General features: G+C 33.6%; 2 protein-coding genes across 2 annotated transcripts in view; both read left to right on the top strand.

The window, feature by feature from the left end:
* LOC132743831 (uncharacterized) overlaps positions 1 to 17,751 on the top strand; it is a 31,635-nt gene extending 13,884 nt beyond the window's left edge. Inside the window, exons 9-21 of the mRNA XM_060732405.1 lie at positions 2,841 to 3,065; positions 3,556 to 3,723; positions 5,177 to 5,305; positions 5,555 to 5,731; positions 6,014 to 6,150; positions 6,768 to 6,948; positions 7,648 to 7,806; positions 8,253 to 8,402; positions 8,758 to 8,895; positions 9,434 to 9,616; positions 9,931 to 10,118; positions 10,867 to 10,970; positions 17,526 to 17,751. Of these exons, the coding sequence (XP_060588388.1) occupies positions 2,841 to 3,065; positions 3,556 to 3,723; positions 5,177 to 5,305; positions 5,555 to 5,731; positions 6,014 to 6,150; positions 6,768 to 6,948; positions 7,648 to 7,806; positions 8,253 to 8,402; positions 8,758 to 8,895; positions 9,434 to 9,616; positions 9,931 to 10,118; positions 10,867 to 10,970; positions 17,526 to 17,751 (2,165 nt within the window). The remainder of the gene's footprint in view (positions 1 to 2,840; positions 3,066 to 3,555; positions 3,724 to 5,176; positions 5,306 to 5,554; positions 5,732 to 6,013; positions 6,151 to 6,767; positions 6,949 to 7,647; positions 7,807 to 8,252; positions 8,403 to 8,757; positions 8,896 to 9,433; positions 9,617 to 9,930; positions 10,119 to 10,866; positions 10,971 to 17,525) is intronic.
* LOC132743822 (uncharacterized) lies at positions 10,803 to 22,341 on the top strand. Its single transcript, XM_060732390.1, has 6 exons — positions 10,803 to 10,970; positions 17,526 to 17,736; positions 19,617 to 19,832; positions 20,291 to 20,514; positions 20,831 to 21,076; positions 21,572 to 22,341. The coding sequence occupies exons 3-6, from the start codon at positions 19,710 to 19,712 to the stop codon at positions 21,723 to 21,725; spliced, it is 747 nt and encodes a 248-aa protein (XP_060588373.1). The 5' UTR covers positions 10,803 to 10,970; positions 17,526 to 17,736; positions 19,617 to 19,709; the 3' UTR covers positions 21,726 to 22,341.
* The last annotated feature ends 52 nt before the right edge of the window (positions 22,342 to 22,393 follow it).

The following is a 22,393-nucleotide window of genomic DNA, read 5'->3' as shown; positions in this document are numbered from 1 at the left end:
TTTTTTTGTTTAAACAAATATTTATCTTTAATTTTAATAAATGCTTATAATATAATATTTTATACAATTTCTGTAAAACTTAAGGCCGGCATGCCGCTTGACATCTTAACCGCAAACTTCTCAAAAATGATAAAATCAAAAATTTCTATGAAAGTGAATTTTTCTTATTTAATATTTGTTTTAGTGTTTATTTCTAAGATAAACAATATAAGATGAAAGCAAATTTCATCACACTTCATTTATTCTTCAGGGGTCCATATATTTTGTCTATTTGAAAATTTCTTATTTCTCAGCTGTATTAATTATAAAATTATTTTTATTTTTCGCATCGTTTCCTAACAGACGTATGCATGCAACAATTTCCATTTGATACGAATTCTGAAAAGAAAATTTGGCATGCCGTTAATTACCAATGATCACCTTTAATGTAAAATTCAAAACCTTAACCTAAACTCATTAACATTATACCAATATACTTTTTTTAAAGATTTAGGGAAACTTTGAAAATAAATGAATAAACAAATTAGAATTGATAGAATTCATGATTACAGGCCATGATTAAGATATTTTGTATGACAATATGGTCATTTCGATTAAACGGTAAAAATTATTGTAAACGTTAATGGATGAAAATCGAAACGAATCCGTTTAAACGTGTAACCGTGGGGGCCTTAGTTCAGAACCGCTCCATATTTTTTTCTCCAATATTTTTCCGTGTTGGTTCAGGGCAGTTTCAGGAGCTCGGAGACTGGATCGAAAAGGAATTTGCAAAGCGTGCTCAGTTTATATACCCAGTCTACTAAGCATGCACGAACGAGTTTAAATGACATGTTAGGAGGAGGAGCCAAATATACAGGTCATTGCAAAAATACTGTGACGTATAGTGTAAAAATAAAGAGTTTATACTCAAGCGCTTAAACTGAATAAGATATGCTTTAAATTTTACCCTTTGTAGCCTCAAGTGCTGGAAAATGCCTTATTTAGACCACAAACACTTTTCGTTTGAAAAATGTTATTTAAAAAAGTGATCATATATTTGGTGCCATCCCTTATAAAAACACACCAAGGGTGTGCCAGAGGGCAGCATCCATCTTCATCGCCAAGAATATTTTGGACTTGTGAGAGCCCATGCCGATCCAAAGGTAACGTGTTAGAAATGCTGAAAAGCTTTTGACTCAATGCCAATCCATTGAGAATTTACAGCACTTTAAATCAGTTTTGATAGAAAAAATCCACGCAAAATAGTGATTTTGGCAAGTTTGAGTTGTCACCTCGTTGCCATTGTTAATTGAAATTTAAAATAGATTATGCCGTTACAAAGGCTACAGTCAACATGTGTGCCAATTTTGATGAATATTGATGAAAATTGACGAATATTCAGTTTCATAGCAATTTTAACTTGTAGCAGGAGGAATTTAACAAAATGCTTATGCAGTAATGGGTGAAAGCTTACTAAGAGTCGTTTTAATCCATTTGACCAACTCCTACAACATTAAAGATATCTTAAGAACTAATGTTATTTTTTATTGTTTTTACAACTTTTCTAAAACTGTAAAATTTTAGGCCGCAAACCCACCAATTTTATAAAAATGATAAGGAATAAAATGTTATCTCATATATTTTTTGTTTTAATTAACAAAAAATGCTTTAAGATCTTCATTTAGTGTATTTAAAGTATTAACTTTTACAACTGTAAATTAGGACGCCAACTTCACAAATATGATAAAAATAAAAAAAAAATGTGATTTTTTCTTTTTATGTATATTTTAAATGACAAGATTTTTCTTAATATTTAATTAATTTTCGTTTTAATTATTTTGACAAACTTCTACAAAATTAAAAATACAGGCCGCTGACTTCACGCCGATAGGCCGCTGTGCCACAAACTAGACAGCAATGTCACTTACTTCACACCGCAAGACTGCTAGGCCGCTGGGCAACCTTCTCTTTACAATGCTGTTCCTTGTTTAGTCGAAACAGAATTTGATAAGGAATATTGATAAAGAATTTATGAAGATAAATAATTCGTATTGTTTCCGTTTATGAGAAAACGTCGAATCAAAGATGTATGAACGTTAGGAACTAGATAATATTAAATGAAAACATTATAATTTTTAAAACGTATAGCCCATCAAATTCCTTCTTTGTTAACAGTAAATTTAATAAATATTAATAGAGTCCAGGTAGATACATCTATCTTAGGCACAAATGATGGTATTACTTTATAATTAATATCCTTAAGAGCATATAACTTGCAAGAGCTTGATTGTTTTAACCAATAAAATAACTGTATGGAATGTGCACTCAAATCTCTAAAAATAATGGAACCCATGGTCGCTCTCTTAAGCTCTCTTTCTTCGTTTTTGTAAAAACTACAACAGGAATCGTCTTGCATTTACTTTGGAACGGTCTTTTACTGACCATATATTAAAATCTTTAAAATGCAATGAAAAAGAAAAAACACGTCCCATTTAAAGGGGGAGCACTATAAACTTACAGAAAACACAGCAATACTTAAAACAAGAGAATATTTGAATTTTAGATGAATTGTTTGATGAGGAATAATATAATTTTTATTTGTTTGTACTCTGTGCTGCGTTTGTTCAAATTAATATGCTGTGTTATGTCTTCTGCTACTTTTTACTTTGTTTACCTTTAGACTCAAAGTAAACCTTCCTCATGTCAATGTGGCATAGTTTTATATCACCACGTCTCTATCTTCACATGAAGTAAAACCAAATTTCACTATGCATTACCTCTCTTTGTGAATACAGCCTGCTTTCCAATAACATGAAATTATATGAATGCGGGTTTCATTTCGCTGTACATGAAAATTTCAGCATACAACCTTTATAAGCTAAGATGTCAGACACCAGGATGTGGTTACAAATACCAACAACCCAGGGCTTACTACTGTGATACTGATATCGGTTGTTTAACTCACAACCGGACTCAACAATATACCGTGACAATACAGTGTTGGGACGGGTACAACTCAACCGACGTTGAGGTCTTTACGTTTCGTGTTGTTAAAAATGCAGTGCCTGCCTATAGGCATTTACCGAGTAAGAGTGATAACCTTGTTAAAACTTTCGTTACTTCATTTTTGTTTTACTCACACACAACTTTTTTTAATGAAATTTTTGTGTAAATGCTATGTATCATCTGTATATGCCGTGTTGCGGCTGTTAAAGTCACAAATATGATTACTAATTTGCTTATTTCATATATGTCACTGATTAAAAAGTGAATCCTTGTTTATTTAGACTTTATCAAAGGCAGAATTTCAATATTCTTTAAGCAAACCTATTTGGTCAACTTTATTTTCAATATGATTTTTTCGAGATTTTTTTTCAAGAATACGTTTATTTTTGTCTATATTTTCTACTAGAATACGTTTACTTTTTTACCGTCTAATTTTTCTTACATAAGATGTTTATTTTGCCTTACTTTTTTCAGATAACGTTTATTTATGTATAAATTTTCTTTCAGAACACATTTGTTTCACGTCAAAACTGTCCATCAGAACACGTTTTTTCCTCTGTTTTTTTTCAGCCCACATTGATCTCAATCGACAAACAGTGTCATATCTAGACAACATTTTCGAGATTATGTACTCAGACGCTGAAAACGAAAACTTGATTTATGAATATACATACCAAGACGTTGATACCAATATTGATCCGAACTACTTTCTTGGAACAACTTGGGGAAATTATTACAGTTAAGTATGAATGTTAAAAAAGAAAATAAGAAGAGGAATTATAAAAGTTGAGCTCCAGGCTTGACTGACATCGGTCTATGTGTGTTTTTATGTGACTTTTTGGTGAGAAATACACATGCCTAACCAGTCCGAAGCATATTTTTGCATTAAATGACAAACAAGTTCAAAAAGAACATTTTCTTCTCAGTTATCTTATTATTTATTTCACATGCTTTGGGGGCAATACACAGTTTTCAAGGCATCTCGGCAAACAACTGACTGCGCCACAATCAAAACCTCACACACAAGTCTGTAATCACACACCTGAAATAAATGCATTTCAGATTTAACATATACATATGTATCTCACAGCAAACAATTAAAAATACATGACCACCTTCTAGTTTTCTGCCACATAGCCCTGTGTGTTTCATTGTTTTGGTCGCGAAAATCAACGACAAAAAGAGCGGATTACCCCTATTCGCAAAAATACAACAATATATTAACGTCAAAAGATTAAATCACAAGCTATAGTGAATTCTTCCTTCTAAACAATGCACTATCTGAAAATAACATCCAAACGAGGAGTCATGCACCCTACTTCTTTTCACTATTTTTAGCTCTGATACCCTGTTAAAATTGAAGAGCTGATTCACCGCCTAGCTCCAAAATCTGACAGGTGCTCTCTCAAAAAGCAAGGGTTAATGCCACTAAATTCAATTTTACTAAATAACTGAAACACAATACTAGTCATCGAAACTTGAAATATAGTAACTATTAACATTTAGAACCTCAAATATCCACTTCAATTTCAAAACTGTCTCTTATTTGTAAATTTGACCCTGGCCAATTCGAACCTAAACGACCGAAACTGTGTACTGCCTCCAATCGGATGCGTGAGGTGTGTAGTTGTGTAAATGCAAATCACAATTAAATCACAATTTTTAACTCGACTAATCTGCGAAAACAGAGAAATATTGTACTCACCCACGGTTGTTCTTTTTTGAGCTTAGTTTCATCTCCTGTACTCCGGGATCATTAATTCCAAGATTTTAAGCGATAAGTCGGTGTTTGGTGGCAATGCAAATTGTGCAGTCACCAATATATCTTTTAAACAGTCTCTAAAGATGTCGGGATTTTCACTTTCTTAGGTTTGTTATAATGCTCTCGTGGGATTCGTGATGATTTTTCACCCACAGCAACGAGTGCCAACTGTAAAAAAGGTTCATCATGCTTGATTGAATTCAGAACCTTTTTAGAATACGATAGTTCTATAGAAACGGTGTAGCATTTTGCGCTTGCTCGTTCTGCGCAGGGCGATCTTTTTGTTATATCTAATAAAATTAAGTCTGCGATTTGTAACTTTCTTTTCTAATTGCTAGTAAGGGATCCACCTCTACCATCAATTCATACATGCTAACTCAATTTCCAATTTCATTCCTACAAGCTAATGGTTAAGATTACTGTTTCTAGATCAACTAGGAAACATAACCATGACGACATATCTATGGGATAAGGAAGTCAACAAAACTTACAGGATTCATGTTTGTGGTCACGAGAGGAGGAACGAGATTTGTGAAGATCTTACGATCGACGTAGAAGGTTTAATACAAATTTTATACTGATTTTAATGGAGTTAATGATAAATTAGATTTCCTATCGTAATGTTCCTGTTCAGCCCAAAATATATATTCAATTAAACTGTACAAAGCATTTATAGTTTATAATAATCAAAATGTAGTGCGTAAGTATAAGAAAAAAGAAATAGTCCCTAAACGTTCCAGCTTTTCACAATTTAAAAGTGCATTTTTATCAAATGTAGAAAATATACACATGTATTCTTCCTTTCAGAATATTGCAGTGCCACGCCTCAATGTAATGATGCCACATTTTCCACGAATACCGAGGCTAGTGTAGGGGACGAAATGTTTGACATATCATCTCTGGTCGTCGGCGGTCCCTTTAATGACCTCAGTTATTCTATAAAGTCACAATCATCCTCATTATTTGCACTTGATTATTTAACAGGTATATTTCTCTTTTATTGCCTTTCATAAAACAAAGTTTGGTAACACCATCATTCTATGCGCACTTTTTTTAAAAAAAAGTATGATAACAATATAATTAAGAGAATATCAGTAACGAAAACAAGCATATAAATATTTTCTTGTTTTCGATTCTTGTAACGTCGATGACGGCGTTTAAGTTAAATAACATGTTCAGATTTACTTAGAATTTCTTTTGAAGATTATTCCTCATGCACAAAAGCATTAAAGCGATGATAAAAAATAACGTTCCTTTTGCGTTCAGGATCTGTAACTTTGGCAGAAAAGTTCGATGAAATATTTGACTCGAGCACGTATTCGATAATTGCTTACGTTTACAACGAAGGAGCGTGCAGTTATGCCCAGTGTCAAATTAGTATTATAGTGACTGCCGTCAATTACGTAAGTTGCAAATAAATCATCATCTATATATTTTAGATTGTCAGATTATTTTCAAAATGTGTACATGTTAAGTATTCAAATAATTGAAAAGATAATGACTTATTGATAATGATAATATCTGACATGTATTGTAGTTAGGTTCAGAATAACAGTCTCGATGGTATCCGCCTAATTAAGTTATCCGACCAAAAACATAAGTGCATGTACATTGCAAATATTTTCCTTGCATATTCTACCAAAGTATAAATGTTTTACCTTCTTTAATGAGATTTCATAAAACTTTAATTACATTTCACCCGCATAGCATATGAATATTAAACCTTATTCATAACGGCGAAATTACCCAATCTTAAGAACGCAGTTTTGGAGTATATGATACAGCTGGAATGCACCGGATTTCCAGTATGATTAAAGCTGAAGGAAACAAACATCTGATATAAATGTCACTATTTACAATAGAGTCTATATCATTAAAATCACCAAAGCAATCATTTATTTGAATTACATTTTGTATTTTCACAAAAGTCCAAAAGCAATCGTTGATTCGATTTTTTTATATATACCATTTTTTCTTTTTTTCTTTTCAATATAAACAAATTCGTCCGTTCTTATTAAAGCCGGTTGTGATAACAAATTTGCCAGCGACTGTTCCTATATCTGAGGACACAACAACAACAAAAACATTGTTTACAGTGGTTACATCTGATGATAATATTGCCGATACGTACACGTGCGCAATTGTCAACACAATGTCAGTGGAACCTTTCTACCTTGATAGGGATCCACCTGTATCTGGAGGTGAGAATAAAGCATATACTTCAATGTTTAGAAGTACATGGAATCCAAGAATCAAAAAAAGACATTATATAAAGACATTAAGTCCTAAGACATTTAATACATGTACATGTTCAAACTTGTCTTTTTAAATATCTTTAAACTTTTGAATTAAGGAATTGTTTTTGCTTAATGAAAAATGCTACTCTATTCAAAATTCAGGTATAAGGCCTTCGATTAGAACATTAAGTTATAAGATAAAAAGAAAAAAAGTAAAAAAAACAAACAAAAAAAATCACTCTTATAGGGGCAGGTAACTGAAAAGGTAGGCTGATAACCCACATCTTTTGCATTAATTTGTTTCAATCACATTTCCTAATGATTCAATGCAAAGTTGAAGCAAATTATTTGCCTTTCTTTAAATTTTTCTCAAATTACTTGAACGCATAATAATCACAACAATTTTGAAACTTAGACCTACATCTGGTTTATGATTGGCAGTATCAACTGATGCAAAACTTAACATTACACTTTATGAAAATATAAAAACACATTTATTTTAAATCATTGATATTAGTGGTTTTGAGAATCTGAAAGAAATATTTTTTTCTGCTTAATTTATTTTCTAATTACTACCAGTTTGAAAGTACATTGACATACATTTACAAACAATTTTGGGAAACATTAACATATATCCTTCTGTAAGTTATATCTCTTTTACAGATTATGCAATACTTATCAGAGAGAACGGTGGGTTGTCGTCTGCTACAACAACTTATTCCGTGTCAATCGAGTGTACGGACAGTCATAGTGGAAGTGATACAGACGTACTAACAATTACTATAACACTGAACGAAGCTCCGACTTTCACAGGGTTTACAAGTATGTTCATTGTTTACTTAAGGTGATGTTTAATAATCAAGAATATTTAGATTAATTTGTAATGTTTTCAATGGAAAATAGTATTAAAATGTTTACATTCATCCCTTATCATTTGTCCACCCTATTGGCCATTGTAACAATATAGCTGGCTGATAAAATTATTACTCTCTAATTTTCTAATCTATTTGATAATGGACACATTTACTCACTAATCTTCTTATCCCTAATTGATAATGGACAATCAATACTCTCTACTCTTTTTATCACAATATCAGAACTGTAAGCCGAACAAGTCAATGTGAGAAAGCAATGGCTTTGAGTTTAACTTAGTATGGACATTGCCTCTAATTAACATATCTTACTCAAGATATCGAATTTGGCATTGACATTGCTTTAAACCTATCTTTTAACTCAAGATATCGAACTTGGTTTTTATCTTTGAATAGCCGCGACGCCAAACAGTTTTAATGCAGATCCAATGAATTATAAGGTTGGTGACACACTATATACAGTGGCCGCTACAGACAATGAAGGAGATGATCTTATCTTTACATGTACTATAGCCAACTCGCAAGTACCTTATGAATGTGAAACAGGTAATCATTGCTGAAATAACAGGTATTTCCTATTCAAATAAAAGCGTATGTACAAGTACTTTCAATTTTACCATGATAGCAGTCATATACGCTAACTTTTTCATCTAAAAGCCGTTTCCATGGTTGAATGGAGAATTTCTTTGATAAAAATAATTTCGTTAGCAAATTTCGTGTTTGCCTTGTCATTAAACAAAAGTAAGAGGATAAAGTGGTTTTAAAGCTCTTATTGCAGCCGAGTGATACTTCTCATAAGGGGGCCTTCCTCCACCAGAAATAATGGATGACCACCATAAGAAAGCCGGCGTGACATGAAAAGACACAACCGAAATGAATTAAATATATTTTTATTTTGTAGAAGCAACATCTGTGAAGTTAAAGATAAATCGGGAACTAAGAATAGTTGATGATGATGGTCAGACATACAGTGTCCAGATTTGTCTTAAAGATCCGAAACATGCTGACCAATGTGGAGATCTAGATGTCACATTTACACGTAAGCGAAAACCATTTTTATTACCTTTTGATATTGAGTTAATTATGTGTTTTACAGAAAGAAATTATATTAATTGCACCAAAGGTTTCGAAAGAAATATATGACAGTATATATGATCGTATTTCATTGGTCAGAATTGATGTTATTTATCATCTTCTTATACTTTTTGAAATTTTTTATGTCAATTAAAGAGAGGATATATTGTGTCCCTATTTATAAAAGTTCGTTATAAAGATTTTAACAGGTTATATGGCTTGTAAAAATGATTATTTGCTTAATATGCATATTGCTTTTCTTGTAATTTAAGCTAAATATCGATTACACTGTGCCTTGTATTTCCAAAGTCATATATCAAAGCTTCAGAGAGACATGAAGACGTAATATTATAACAATCTTAGACACAATGTAAACATGACACCCATCCAATGTTTTTAAATAGAATAATAAAAATCTCATTAATGACAAAAAAGATGCTCCTTCCGTACAGTATTGTTCTTTATGATACAACATGTTATCCTTTAAATTCATAATTTTACAGGAGATAAAACTCACCCAGAAATAACCAACTTACCACATTCAGAATCGTTTCCGGAGGATACCTCCGTCGGAACGGCTTTATTCACGGCGGCGATATCAAACCCTGACGTCGGCGAAACAACTACCATTACTGTCAGAATTGACCCGACTTCAGAACTATCTGTATTTACCTTGGATACATCAAGTAAATAAAAGAATGTTTGAATACAATATACAATATAAATTTACCCTTATATACTGCAATATTGTTCCTTATTTTAGATTGCTTGTGCTAGATACGACTGGCAAAATTGTTGTCTTAGTTTAATTGTTCAACAATTTGATTTTTATATGCCTGGTCTTTAACGAAAATTAGTTGTTACCTAATTTAACTGAAATTAAATGGTATATTCGTATGGATTTATTACTAAATCTATTGAATAAAAAAAACTATTATGCCATTTATAAATTCGTAAACTCGTTCTGTTTTAATCTCTAACGTTTGAGTTTATTTTTAAGATGGAATTTTGACTCTTGGTCAATTTCTTGACTTTGAACGTGTCAATAGCTACATGTTCACGTTCTCCGTGAGTGATAACTATCTTGACGGACTAGCGGAGAAAACTCTAAAACTTGCAGTGACAAACGTCAATGAAGGCAACTCAATCAGTGCTACAACAACTACTATATCATTTACAGAAGATACGGTAACAAGAGTCTCATTTTACTTTTCCAATCGATAAGTTTGTATTTAAAAGCTGTTTATATTCTACATCCTGCATAATTAATAAAGTTAATTGTCTGAATACATATTGTGATGAACCTGCCAATTAAAAGCATAAATTTGTAATTGATATCAATATATTTTAAAGAAGTTACTGATTGATTTATACAATGTACTTCTAACCCTGTGAATCACTTTTTGGATGACAACTTAAGAATGCGACACATTCGTTCGTTGTTGACGTTTCTTGCTGTATCATACCTACAAGTTTGCTGGTGCTATGTTAATATATACATTCATCGTAATCGCATACAAACAGCTGAACATATGTCTGTTATTGTTTTAAATTAAAAAAACTGCAACACAAAATACATGTAGCTTGAACTAATACATGTGTATTAGCAATTTAGACTCGTGATCATAAATAAAGAATTGATATGACTCTGGCTATAAAATGGCTATGTAACTTGAGAGGAAATGTTGCATAAGTTGAATCACTATCTGTCAATGTTAGATTTTTCACTTGCAAAATCTCATGCGTCAACTTCTAGTAATCGATACAGCGTCTGTCTCATTGAGTCTAGAGCATTTGAAACAAAATAAGTTTGCTTTATATAATGCTTTGGAAAATAAGCATAATGTACAGACGTGTTGTCTGTTAAAAGCAAAGGCTCTCTCTCTTATGAAAAAAATGTGGAGTAAAATTGTATTCTTGAAACTTCAATATCTAGGCAGTGGGCACCGAACTATCAGATCCTGGATTGTCTTGCACTGATATAGATGGTGACTCAACACAATATGCCATACAGATTAATGATCATTATGACTACTTTAGGTAAGTGCATCTGACTATTTTGTAAATCAAAGGGATTACTTTTCAACAACCAATTTCATTTATTAAAATTGCTGATAACTAAAGACTTTTTTTACAATGCGATTTTCCATAGTAGCGAATGTTGCACTTGTATCATAGACCTTTCTGTTGAAAATGTGTCAGGGTTAAATCGTATACATATACATGCACTGTAGGAGCACATTTGTCTCGGAGCACATTTGTCTTACGTAAGACCGATGCGGTCGCATTTGTCCCACATAAGACAAATGGGACCTCAAATGTCTAACCAAAAAAACTCATTTGCGTGACAAATGTGCTCCGATCAAGTTTTTTAAGGGACAAGAAAGCACATTTGTCTCATGTGTTTTTAAGGGACAAGAAAGCACATTTGTCTCATGTCATTTTTTTATGAATTATTTGTCACATATTTCCTCACGGCAGAAATTCTTTTTTAGAATCGAGGTTCGCCGTTTTACCTCTAGTGTAATCATCAATAGGTTTGCTTATGCTTTATTAAATTTTATGAAAACTTACAGTGAACTATTAATTATAATATCTCTAATTCAAGAAATTGACTGACTTAACCTGAAGGCGTACACTGAAACATACTAAATCCCGTCCATGATATAACAATAGTGACAGCAGGATGGCACGATTGTACGTTGATGAAAACGCGATGGTGCGATGGTGAAAACACAATGGTACGAACGTTAAACAACGAAGGCTCGATGATGACAACGTGATCGTACTATGGTGAAAGACGATGTTACGATGGTGAAAATACGATGGTACGATATGATGAAACTGCTATGACATGATGATGAAAACACACGCGATATTATTTTCTCTATCGTGTCATCGCATCATCGTGATTTCACCATCATGTCATCAGGTTTTAATCATCGTACCATCGACGTAATATCTCAATTTCACCATTGTACCATTGTGCATAGCTGTTCAGGGAGACTAAATGTTACTTATGTCCAAACGGAACACCGTAATCGGTTGATATTGAATGATACAATATCGTGACTCGTTTCGCATCTCACCGAAACCTTGCGTCTCGCGAAATCTTGCGTCTCGCTTCGCATGCCGTTCGTCAATGCAAGACAAGAAATTGATTCCAGCTCATATACCGCTAAGCAGAATTCCCTTTATAGTCTACATAAAATCACTTTAAGGCCCATTATGCGTGAGAAATGCTTTTATTTGTATTCTTCATTGGTATACTTTTTTAGCTCCAAAAAGTTACTGATTAGCTAATTATCTGAAGCATTTTTCATCTGCTGCTTTTTGCAGTTTGTACAGTTGAACTGATTTAGATTTTTGTATTAAAGTCAAAGTACTACATTGTTTACATTTTGCTACTTTTATGACGCATTATTTCACATTTATCGCGATTTTTTTGAAGTTATTATTTGAATATTAATAAATTCATACTTGCCCTATCTAAAGAAGTAAAAATTTATTCATTTCTGAAATCTCTTGGTACGGGATAGTTTAACATTGCGAGATCTTCTGTTACAATATCGTGCTTCGCTTGGTGTATCATTCGGAATGTCGCGTCTCGCCCGATTCTGAGTGGCCCTATATTCCATAATTATGACATTACCTGGATTATTTTAGGAACTCCTGCATGTTGTAAGTGCCTTTTCGATTGCGAGTCTGAAAGCCGAAATTCTTGTAAAATGACGACTTTTTATACATATATTTCTGATGAAAAGGAAAAAACGTGTGTAATGGTCTTCTTATTTTTTCCATGGATTATTTAAGGGCCTCCGTAGCCGAGTGATTAAAAAAAAAACACTTGCCCCTAACCGCTATAGGTTCGACACATACACGGGGCGCCGAACTATTCATGCGAGGATCCCGGGCAGGGTCCAAATGCGCAATACATATGCGCGTGCACACGTAATAGCTATCGCGTGCGCACGTAATAGTATCGCGTGGGCACGGAAAAAGCTATTGTGTGCGCATGTAATAAATAAGAAAATTCTATGTCCCCTTTATGCCATCGTAGATACTACCTTGTTTTTGCTAAGAATATTTCTAGTGCCATTAATCATCTATAAAACTTTAAGCATTGAAAATAGACGTATCACAATTGATAACGATAAGAATAGACTTGATGCATATGTGTTTAGGTTCTGGATGCTGCACTTGTAGAAATTTATATTGTGACATGGAGAACAGGGATATTCTTTAATTTAGTATATGACTCCTTTGCAAAGGCAGGAAGTTTTTGACTGACCGGAAGTGACCTCAAAACGATATTATAAATACAGAAAACACAGAACAATGGCTGGTAGCCGGTATACAGATGGACATAAGTATTATCTTTTATGTAAAAAATGTGAGACAAATGTGCTTCGAGTGTCCTTTCTATTGTGTGTCGAAAACATCTGTCTCATTTCCAATTTGTCGCAAATATGAATGTTTACGAACACATCGGTCACACTTCATGAGACAAATATGTTCCGAGACAAATGTGCTCCTACAATGCACGGTGCGTTATGCCCAAGTCACATATTCACGGATAATGCCACGGAACAGCTACGGTCTAATTGTTCACGGATTACTACGGAAATGTGAAATTCCGTAGTCCGCTACGGTTCCAGTACGGACACACAACGGTATGAGTACGGAGTCCGATGGATTCCACCAAAAGCCCCCGGAGAGACACGGATTGTTACGGAGCGACACGGTTTGATAGGGAGCGACACGAATCAGGACGGACGCACTACGGATACACTACGGTCTGCTACGGTATAAGCACTGGTTAGTACGAATAAGTACGGGCTGATACGGAGAAGAACGTATTGATACGGAGAAGAACGAATTGCCACGGATCTATACGGACCTAATACATCCGTCCACAACCTGTTGCTTGCTCATTTTCAAAATGCCTCAAAGAAAAGAACATATAGAAAACGAATTGCAGCGTTCAATGATTTTGGCGGAGAGAACTCAGCCTAATCGCGTCCGAACCCCGAGACACATCAGGTCCGATTAAAGTGAATTTCTTGAAGGACGCTGGATCCTCAACAAGTTCGGCCATGATCTCATACTAAACATGAAGCGGTCTTCGTAAAAGCCCATCTCTAGTCCACCATCTCGTCTGTCTTCTCTTACCTGATTAGATATGGACTTGTAATCATTAATGAAAAATGTTGATCAATACTGCTTCTCTTTTAATTTTAAGATTTTCTGTTCATCTTACAATTACATTAATTATCGTGATGTTTATGTTTTAAAAATATGTAAAACGCTTGTTAATTAATCATATCATCACTCACGGGCCAGTGTCCGAGGGTTATGAGACACTTCGTTTTATGTACATATTTACTCCAATTTCACAATCCAATGTTTGTAAAATATGTAACATTAAATATAATTCTATTACTTATATAAAATTTACTTCTATACATGTCATCAAGTAGCTCGACCACTGCCTCCGCATTCTGAGCCATTTCAATATAAAGTTGCAGCCAGTAAATGGAAATTATCATTTATTAAATGTTTCCGCAAATATATATGTCTGTTTTTAACAAGAAGGTAGTATTTATACCCTTGAAAAAGTACATGATACTTAATTCATCCGTACTAAACAGTGGTGGGCCGTACCATTCCGTACCGTTTCGTGTTGCAACGCAATAAACCGTATAAGACCGTGCTAATCCTTGCCTCTCCGTAGTACAACGTATTACGATCGTGGCTTTCCGTGACAATGCCGTATTAATCCGTATTAAAACCGTAGTTTATACGTAGGGTAACCGTACAAATACGTAGTTCTCCGTACCAAACCGTGGAAACCCTTGACAAGTTGGTGGACTACGAATCAGTACGGACTATTACGGTTTTCGTACGGACCAGTACGTATCAGTACGGATTATTACGGACTAGTAGGGATACGCTACGGTTGATTTTTCCGTAGCAAATTTTTGTGCATGTTCAAAAATTGTCAAGGATCGCTAAGGATATACAAGGACTACTACGATGGATTACGGTTACAATACGGAGAGCTACTGACCAGTACGGGTAGCTACGGACGATGCCGGAATTAATCCGTAGCTCTTCCGTGGGCGTATTCCGTGAATATGTGACCGGGGTATTAACTGGAGTGCGGGTATTAGTTACCCGCACTCCAGAGCATGCCCATTGATTGGCTCATTTTTGCTGGGGTTTACATATTGTGACGGCAGATAAAGGGAAAGCGACAGAAATGTCAAATTCAGATGTTCGTTCATTGGTTCATTTTTGCCGGGGTTTCATATTGTGACATCAGGGAACGTGCTTTTATGTTTGACTATGATACAAAAGAGAAAGAACACCAAAACACTCGGCAATCTGATTAATACTCGGGGGCTACGCCCCCTCGTACAAATCAGATAGCCTCGTGTTTCGGTGCTTATATACTGCAATTCTGCGTGGGGGAAAACAACAAGTTATCGTATTCAACAGTTTTAATAGACGCGATTTCAAGTTATGCACCAAGAAAACAGTAGTTTTTGGATGAATTATAACAGGAAGTACTTAAAACGTGAATTGAATCTATAACAGATATACGAAACAATAAGTGACTAATTATGGAATGATTAATGAAAAAATGTCATTATCTCCATTGGCACCGAAAATTTCTAAAAGTATGCCAGTGTTCAAGAATAAGTGGCAGACCAACACAATGGACTTTGGATGAACCTTAGAGTTAAAACATGTCATTTTCTGCATAATTACCAAAATACCTAAAAGTCTGTCATTGTCCCAGAATCAGTCGCAGACCAAACAAATAGACACTTGAGGGACAGGCAGAAGTAAAAATGTCATTATCTGCATTGGCACTTAATATTTTTAGAAAGGTCATGGGTGCCCAATAATCAGTTGCAGATCAACGAAATAGACTACTGAGGGTTTCTAGAACCCAAAATAGGTTATAAATCCATTTCCAATATAATAAATCCAGTACCAATATCCTGGAAGTCTTCGAGGATGTCAGTCACAGGCGCAGACGCAGACCAGTGAAATAGATCCCGCAACAAAAATAACATTTTAAGGATTACAAGAGGATGCATAAGAGTAAAAGAGGAAGACTATTTACTCTGTATTTAAGAATGTCCTGCTAGACTGCTCTGCCAGCTCGTCATTTTAGTAGAACAATTTTATATAAGAATTCCCTGCTAGTTTGCCTAGACAGCTCAGCATTTTAGCAGAACATTTTACACTCTATTTCAGAATGATTAGCTGACTAGGCAATCCAGGAAAGCATTCTGAAATATAGTGTAATGCTCTGCTTGATTGCCGAGTCTGCTGAGTATAACAGCAGAGCATTTTTACACTATATTTAGGAATGCCTTGCTAGAATGCCTAGCTAGCTGATTGCTTAGCCAGCTGCGCATACCAGCAGAGCATTTTTCGCACTATATTTTGGAATGGCCCGCTAGATTGCTTGGCCAGCTGAGCTTACCAGCAGAGCATTTTTACACTTTATTTAAGAATGCCCTGCCAAATTCCTTAGCAAGCTGAGCATACCAGCAGAGCATTTTAACACTACATTTTTGGAATGACCCACTCGATTGCTTAGCCAGCTGAGCATACCAGCAGAGGATTTTTACACTATATTTTGGAATGCTCTGCTAGATTGCTTTGCCGGCTGCGTATACCAGCAGAGTTCTTAAACAATCGTCTTTTCCATTCATTTTTATGGCAAACTTGCTGACATCTTTTATGTTTTGTAAAATGCTATAGTTTTATAATTTTTACTTTAAACTAATTCGAAATTGTCTATGATCTTCAATTATATTTTTTATACAGAGCGATGCTCTTGCTGCCCTACGCAGATCGTGCATGCGCGATAAAATAATACTTCCGACCGATTTTTCAAAGCAACGGACCGTGTCGTTAAAAGGGTTGTAGCCTGATGCATTTTTTAGCCATTATTTGGTATTTCATTCGTCAAATACTTTTTACCGCATAATAGGCACGAAAAATATGTGTCTCAATTATAAACACTAATTGTAAATTACCGGTATGTTGAATAGATGGAAAAAATAATGATTCAATGAATCCAACATAAATATGTACGTTGCTACAAAATAAATTTGTGACCACACTCATTCAATAAATTATTTTGTTTGTGTGTAAATAATATTTCTATTAACTACAGACATTTTTTTCTGTTCTTCTTGTTTTCATGTTTCTTGAAGACAAAAAAATAACGAACATAAATAAGAGATAGACGTTGAACATTCAAAACGTTATACGCGATAAAAAATGTCACTTTGTTTACAGAATTTTGTAGGTCTTGAAGAAGAAAAAGTAGAATTACCGCGAAAGGTTTCAGAGATATACACAGTTTTGACTTTTATATCTAAATCATTGGTCATTATATGTTTTGACCTTTCCTTTTTCAGGATCTTCAAGCAATATTTGCATAAACATAAATTTTACCACATTTACCTGTCTGTTTTTGCTTGTTCCGACGTCTATCTCCTATTTACTTTTTTCGGTCTTTTCTACAATTTACTTAATGTTCAATGTTAATTGCCCTTGTTTTTTTAGTATTGACAGTAACAATGGTCATATCTCGTTGGCAAAAGTATGGGACTTGGAGGATTCAAGCACAGAATTACCTTCATCGACATCTCTGATAATAAGTTGTACGGATCCTGGCGGTCTTAGTTCAACAACAGCGATAACAGTGAACGTAGAAGATGTCAACGATCACGCACCTGTTCTTTTAATTGATGCAGGTTTCAGTCAACCTATTGCGGTAATTAATTTTTGATCGTAAAAGTATATCTGTGATAAACCGGTTTTAGAAAGATTTGTATGGTGGCATATTTCTGACACCAGATAACCATATAACAAACTAGTTAATTAAGAGGTTTACTAGTTACGTAACTGGTTTACTTCTTAATTAACTTGTTTGTTATGTGGTAAACAAGTTATATTACTAATTAATTTTTTCAATAAATAAAAAGATCATAACGGGAAATAAATGCATCTGAGTGCCTACAACTGCCACCCTTTTATCATTTTACCAGCTTAATATTAAGTGGTTAACTAGTTACTCAACTAGTTAACCTCATAATTAATTAGTTAGTTAACTTGTTAACCAGTTAGCGATATTTAGGATAATGGTTAATTTATTAACAAGTTGCGTAACTAGTTAGCTAAATAACTAACTAGTTATTTAAGTGATTAACTTATTACGTAACAAGTTAACTACATAACTACATGTAACTAGTTAAAGTGATTAACTAGTTACGTATCTAGTTAACCAGTTATCACTAATCTATAACCCTGTTTTGCATATGCGGAAGAATGATTATGGTACAGTACAGTTTTCCAAATATTAAGCAATATCTATTTATAGATAAGTGATAACTGGTTAACTAGTTATGTAACTAGTTAATCACTTAAGTAATTAGTTGATTAAGCGGTTAACTAGTTAAAAAACTAGTTAACCACTGAACATTTAGTTGGTAAAATGATAAAAGGATGGCAGTTGTAGGCACTAACATGCATTTATTTCCCCTTATGATAACCATATGACTAACTAGTTTATTAAGAGGTTAACTAGTTACGTAACTAGTCAACCTCTTAATTAACTAGTTAGTTTTATGGTTATCTGGTGACAGAAGTATGCAACCATAGATTTGTGATGTGCTTAATTTATTACTTATTGGAATGTCTTTCATTAAACAAATTAGTTATAAAATCTATTTGGTCAGCTGCTATTTAAAATAAAGCATTATTTACCACTAAGAATCTTGCTGACGTAGTTATACATTTTTACATGGTATTGTGTTATGTTCCTACTGTTAAAAGATTTTAAATACAAAAGCTTCAGATGTCACTTTTTCCAGATCGTGTCAATATGTTAATCTTCGACAATAACTTTGGGATTTTGCATGTTTTACCATTCTTTTTGTATGAATTTAAACAACATGTTGTAAATATGCACACATGATTGAATTTTAAAACTGTAGAAAGAAAACAACATAAAATCATGACTCTCATTGAGCAGAGCCATTAAAGTTTTAGTTTTTATCATTTCACACATAACGTGTCCCTCTCCTCCTTTCGCCGCCCGTATTTCCACTTCTTGTTTTGGTTTTGTTCCTTCAGGGTGACCTGTTGTTGTGGCTTGGGTGTGTCTGGGGCTGGGTCCTGTGAACGTTGCCTTTGCATTGTTCATCTTATTCTCGTTTTCTCGTTTTTTAGTTATTATAAGTTATTTTACATCCCTTCTTGATAATTAATTTGACATTGTGTCATGACAAGTATAAATGATAAGAGTACAAGAAAAAGTCAAAATGAGATAACATTTTGCCATATTTGTTTTCAATGTCACATTGTATTTCATATTCGATTTTCGATGAATAATTATTAATCCACGTGCACATTGGATTTTGTGTAAATATCCTTCAGAATGTATCGGTAACGCTCAATTCGTAAAATACATTGTGATAGTCTTTTTATATTTTAAGCTGTTTTATTGTATTTTGTTCTTATATTTGTAATTATCAATAATTGGTCATCACTTAAAATAGTCAGTCTTCAAAATGTATTGCTTATTCACTTAACTTAGCATCGAAAAAATAAGTATTATGTTACTTAAAAAAATACAGTGTCTTTATCTTTTAGATAAACCCTTCAACACATTTGTATACCGACCTTTTGACGTTTAGCGCAAGCGATTTAGACCGAAATGATGACAACGATTTTGAATTTGAGATCATGGGTGAAGGTGTTGGGGCTGAATATTTTAGAATGGTCAAATCTGGTACTTCAACAGCAAAACTAAGACTGAAGAAAGCGCCTGACTTTACAAATGATAAAATGTTTTCAATAACAATTAAAGTAAGTGTAGATAGATTTTTTCTTTCTGTAATTTAAATTTGCCTTTAATGTATTGCATTTTCACACACACACACACACACACACACACACACACACACACACCAACACACACACGCACGCACGCACGCACGCGCACGCACAAACACACATATAAATAAATCAAAAGATTACATTGTATTGATATTTTTACATTTTATTGGTTTTGCATATTAATGTTGTGCTATTACAATGTAAGCCAAATGGCAGTTTGATAATATATATATTTAACTTTTGAATTTTATTACTTATTAGACTGACATAAATACCCTATTCATATTTGGCAGAAAATCACAACCCGAAACAGTTTTTCAAACCTTACGCTTACATATTTTCATTTTTCTTTGTTTATACATTAATTTGGGATATTTTTAATTTATGAACATGCTACTAATTTGTAATAATATTTCTAAATCTAAAAGGTATCCGACGGGGAAACATTGCCATTATTTGATGGTGAAACTATCTCTGTGAATTTCACTGCTGGAGATCCTGACGCTAATAAATCGAAACCAAAAGCAAAATGTGTGACCTGTACAAGTAATGGCAGGGCATTATTAGCTGTACTCATCATTGAGGGCGTTGTCATCGGACTGTTTGTTTTGCATATTATTTACAATTTTTGCAGTTCAAAAGGCGATATTGTGTAAGTATATCTTACACCTATTTTTCTGATTCTGTGATACATGTACACTGTACAATAATTTTAGTTAATGTGGAGTGGTCTTCTATGGGAAAATTTTCACATTTAAAATATCTTGCACGATTAACGGCATGTAAAATATTGCTTGCAACAATAAAGTATATCATGCAACATGTTTCAAACTTTAAAGACGGAACCACAATTATAAATGTTATTCTAATTATAACGACTCTTAATTAATACGAATTGCCTTCAAGTTTCTTTATTGAAAAACATCAAGATGGCCATGCTAAAATTACTTCGTCTTTCGTCTTTATAGCCGACTGAGAGGCCCTAATATGAATACCCCGAGTAATAAACGATTCCCTCGATCGTCAGTAACAGCGAGAGGCAATGGACTGTCTGGGAAACATGTAAGTTCAGCCATTACAGTGAGAGACATAGAAATGAAGCAAGTAAGCCAGAGGAATAATGAAAGGAGAAAGCGAAATGACTCCAGCAACAGTGAATCAAGCAGTTCGTCATCTGACAGTGACGATAACCGGGTTAGACCGTTAGATATCAGGTAAGATAAATAGTTCCAATAGGTAAGAAAACAGATTATTATTAACTTACTAGTATGAAGTACATTAACACACATTATGTTCTTTTTGTTCATGTTTTCACTAGTTTCTATCTTTGAAACATTTAAAAATGAAATCAATTTTTTTTCTGATTATTAGGACAAACGTGTAGATTTTAGACTATGTACGTAGGAAAATATAGCATTGTCAGTATAACAGACTTTACATGCATTTATATTAAATGATTTTATTTGATAATTTAAATAAATTGTCGTAATTTCATTAATTTTCATTAATTTTCATTACTATATCCTTACTGACGGTCCATTACATTTCGCCTCGGACCGTAGAGTAACGGAGTAAAAGCAATAGTATGATTTCAATGAGATTGAAATTGCTGATATTTGAAGTACCTTTAGGTCGAAACAGTATCGTAAATAATACCAATAAAGCACTTTAAGAGCATTACATTGTTATATAGCACTGTATATTTTTAGGCAAGGAAATGGTTATAGCAGAATTAAGCTACCCCACTCTGGTTCTGCAATGAAACCAGTGACTTCCGGGCTTCCACTACCTATGTATACATTTAGTGTTGGTGCTGTCAACAATACTTCTGATGGAGCACTCGCACCTGGGTTTGTTGTATAGAAGTGTTGGTTTACAAGTGTTAGCGCTGTTCAATACCTGAAAACTGAGTTTTTTGAAGGGATATAATAACCCAGAAAACGATGGAGTGAATAATTGTCGGAGCGATGATTCTTTACAATCATTACACTTTCATTTTATTTGTATGTGATGTAAATTGTAAAGCTTATCTATCTATCTATCTATCTATCTATCTACCTATCTATCTACCTACCTACCTACCTGTATCCTTTTCTTAAATTCACAATTATATTGTTCATGCCATATTTTCTATTCGTTTGTTCATGTGTTCGTTCGTTTATATTCATTTTTTAAGGAATACTGCTTTCATTTCTTTCATTCAAACCAACACCAAAAGTTATAGATATTGAGTATAAACATTTCAGACATAAAATTAAGTAAAGAAAAGCATCGTTGCCATTGAATGCAACACTTTATCTGATAAATCTAAAAAAAAATATGAAGAAAAATGCTCATATTTTGTATTTGACATTTTTTTCTTGAAGAAGCATTAACAGTTTTATGTTAGACTTGGTGTAGACCGATAGATTGTGTGCAACATTTCAAGTCATTGTTCACTCCATTTTTCAAAATATTTAATTAAATGTAATTGTGAAAATGACTCAAATTGAATAGCGTTGTTATGCTTTTCACCCAAATCGGTCTAGAAT

This window comes from Ruditapes philippinarum, unplaced genomic scaffold (genome assembly GCF_026571515.1).
Source record: "Ruditapes philippinarum isolate M1 unplaced genomic scaffold, ASM2657151v2 ctg412_1_1_1_1, whole genome shotgun sequence".
NCBI classification, from domain to species: Eukaryota; Metazoa; Mollusca; class Bivalvia; order Venerida; family Veneridae; genus Ruditapes; species Ruditapes philippinarum.
This window is presented reverse-complemented; position numbering and strand designations above follow the sequence as displayed.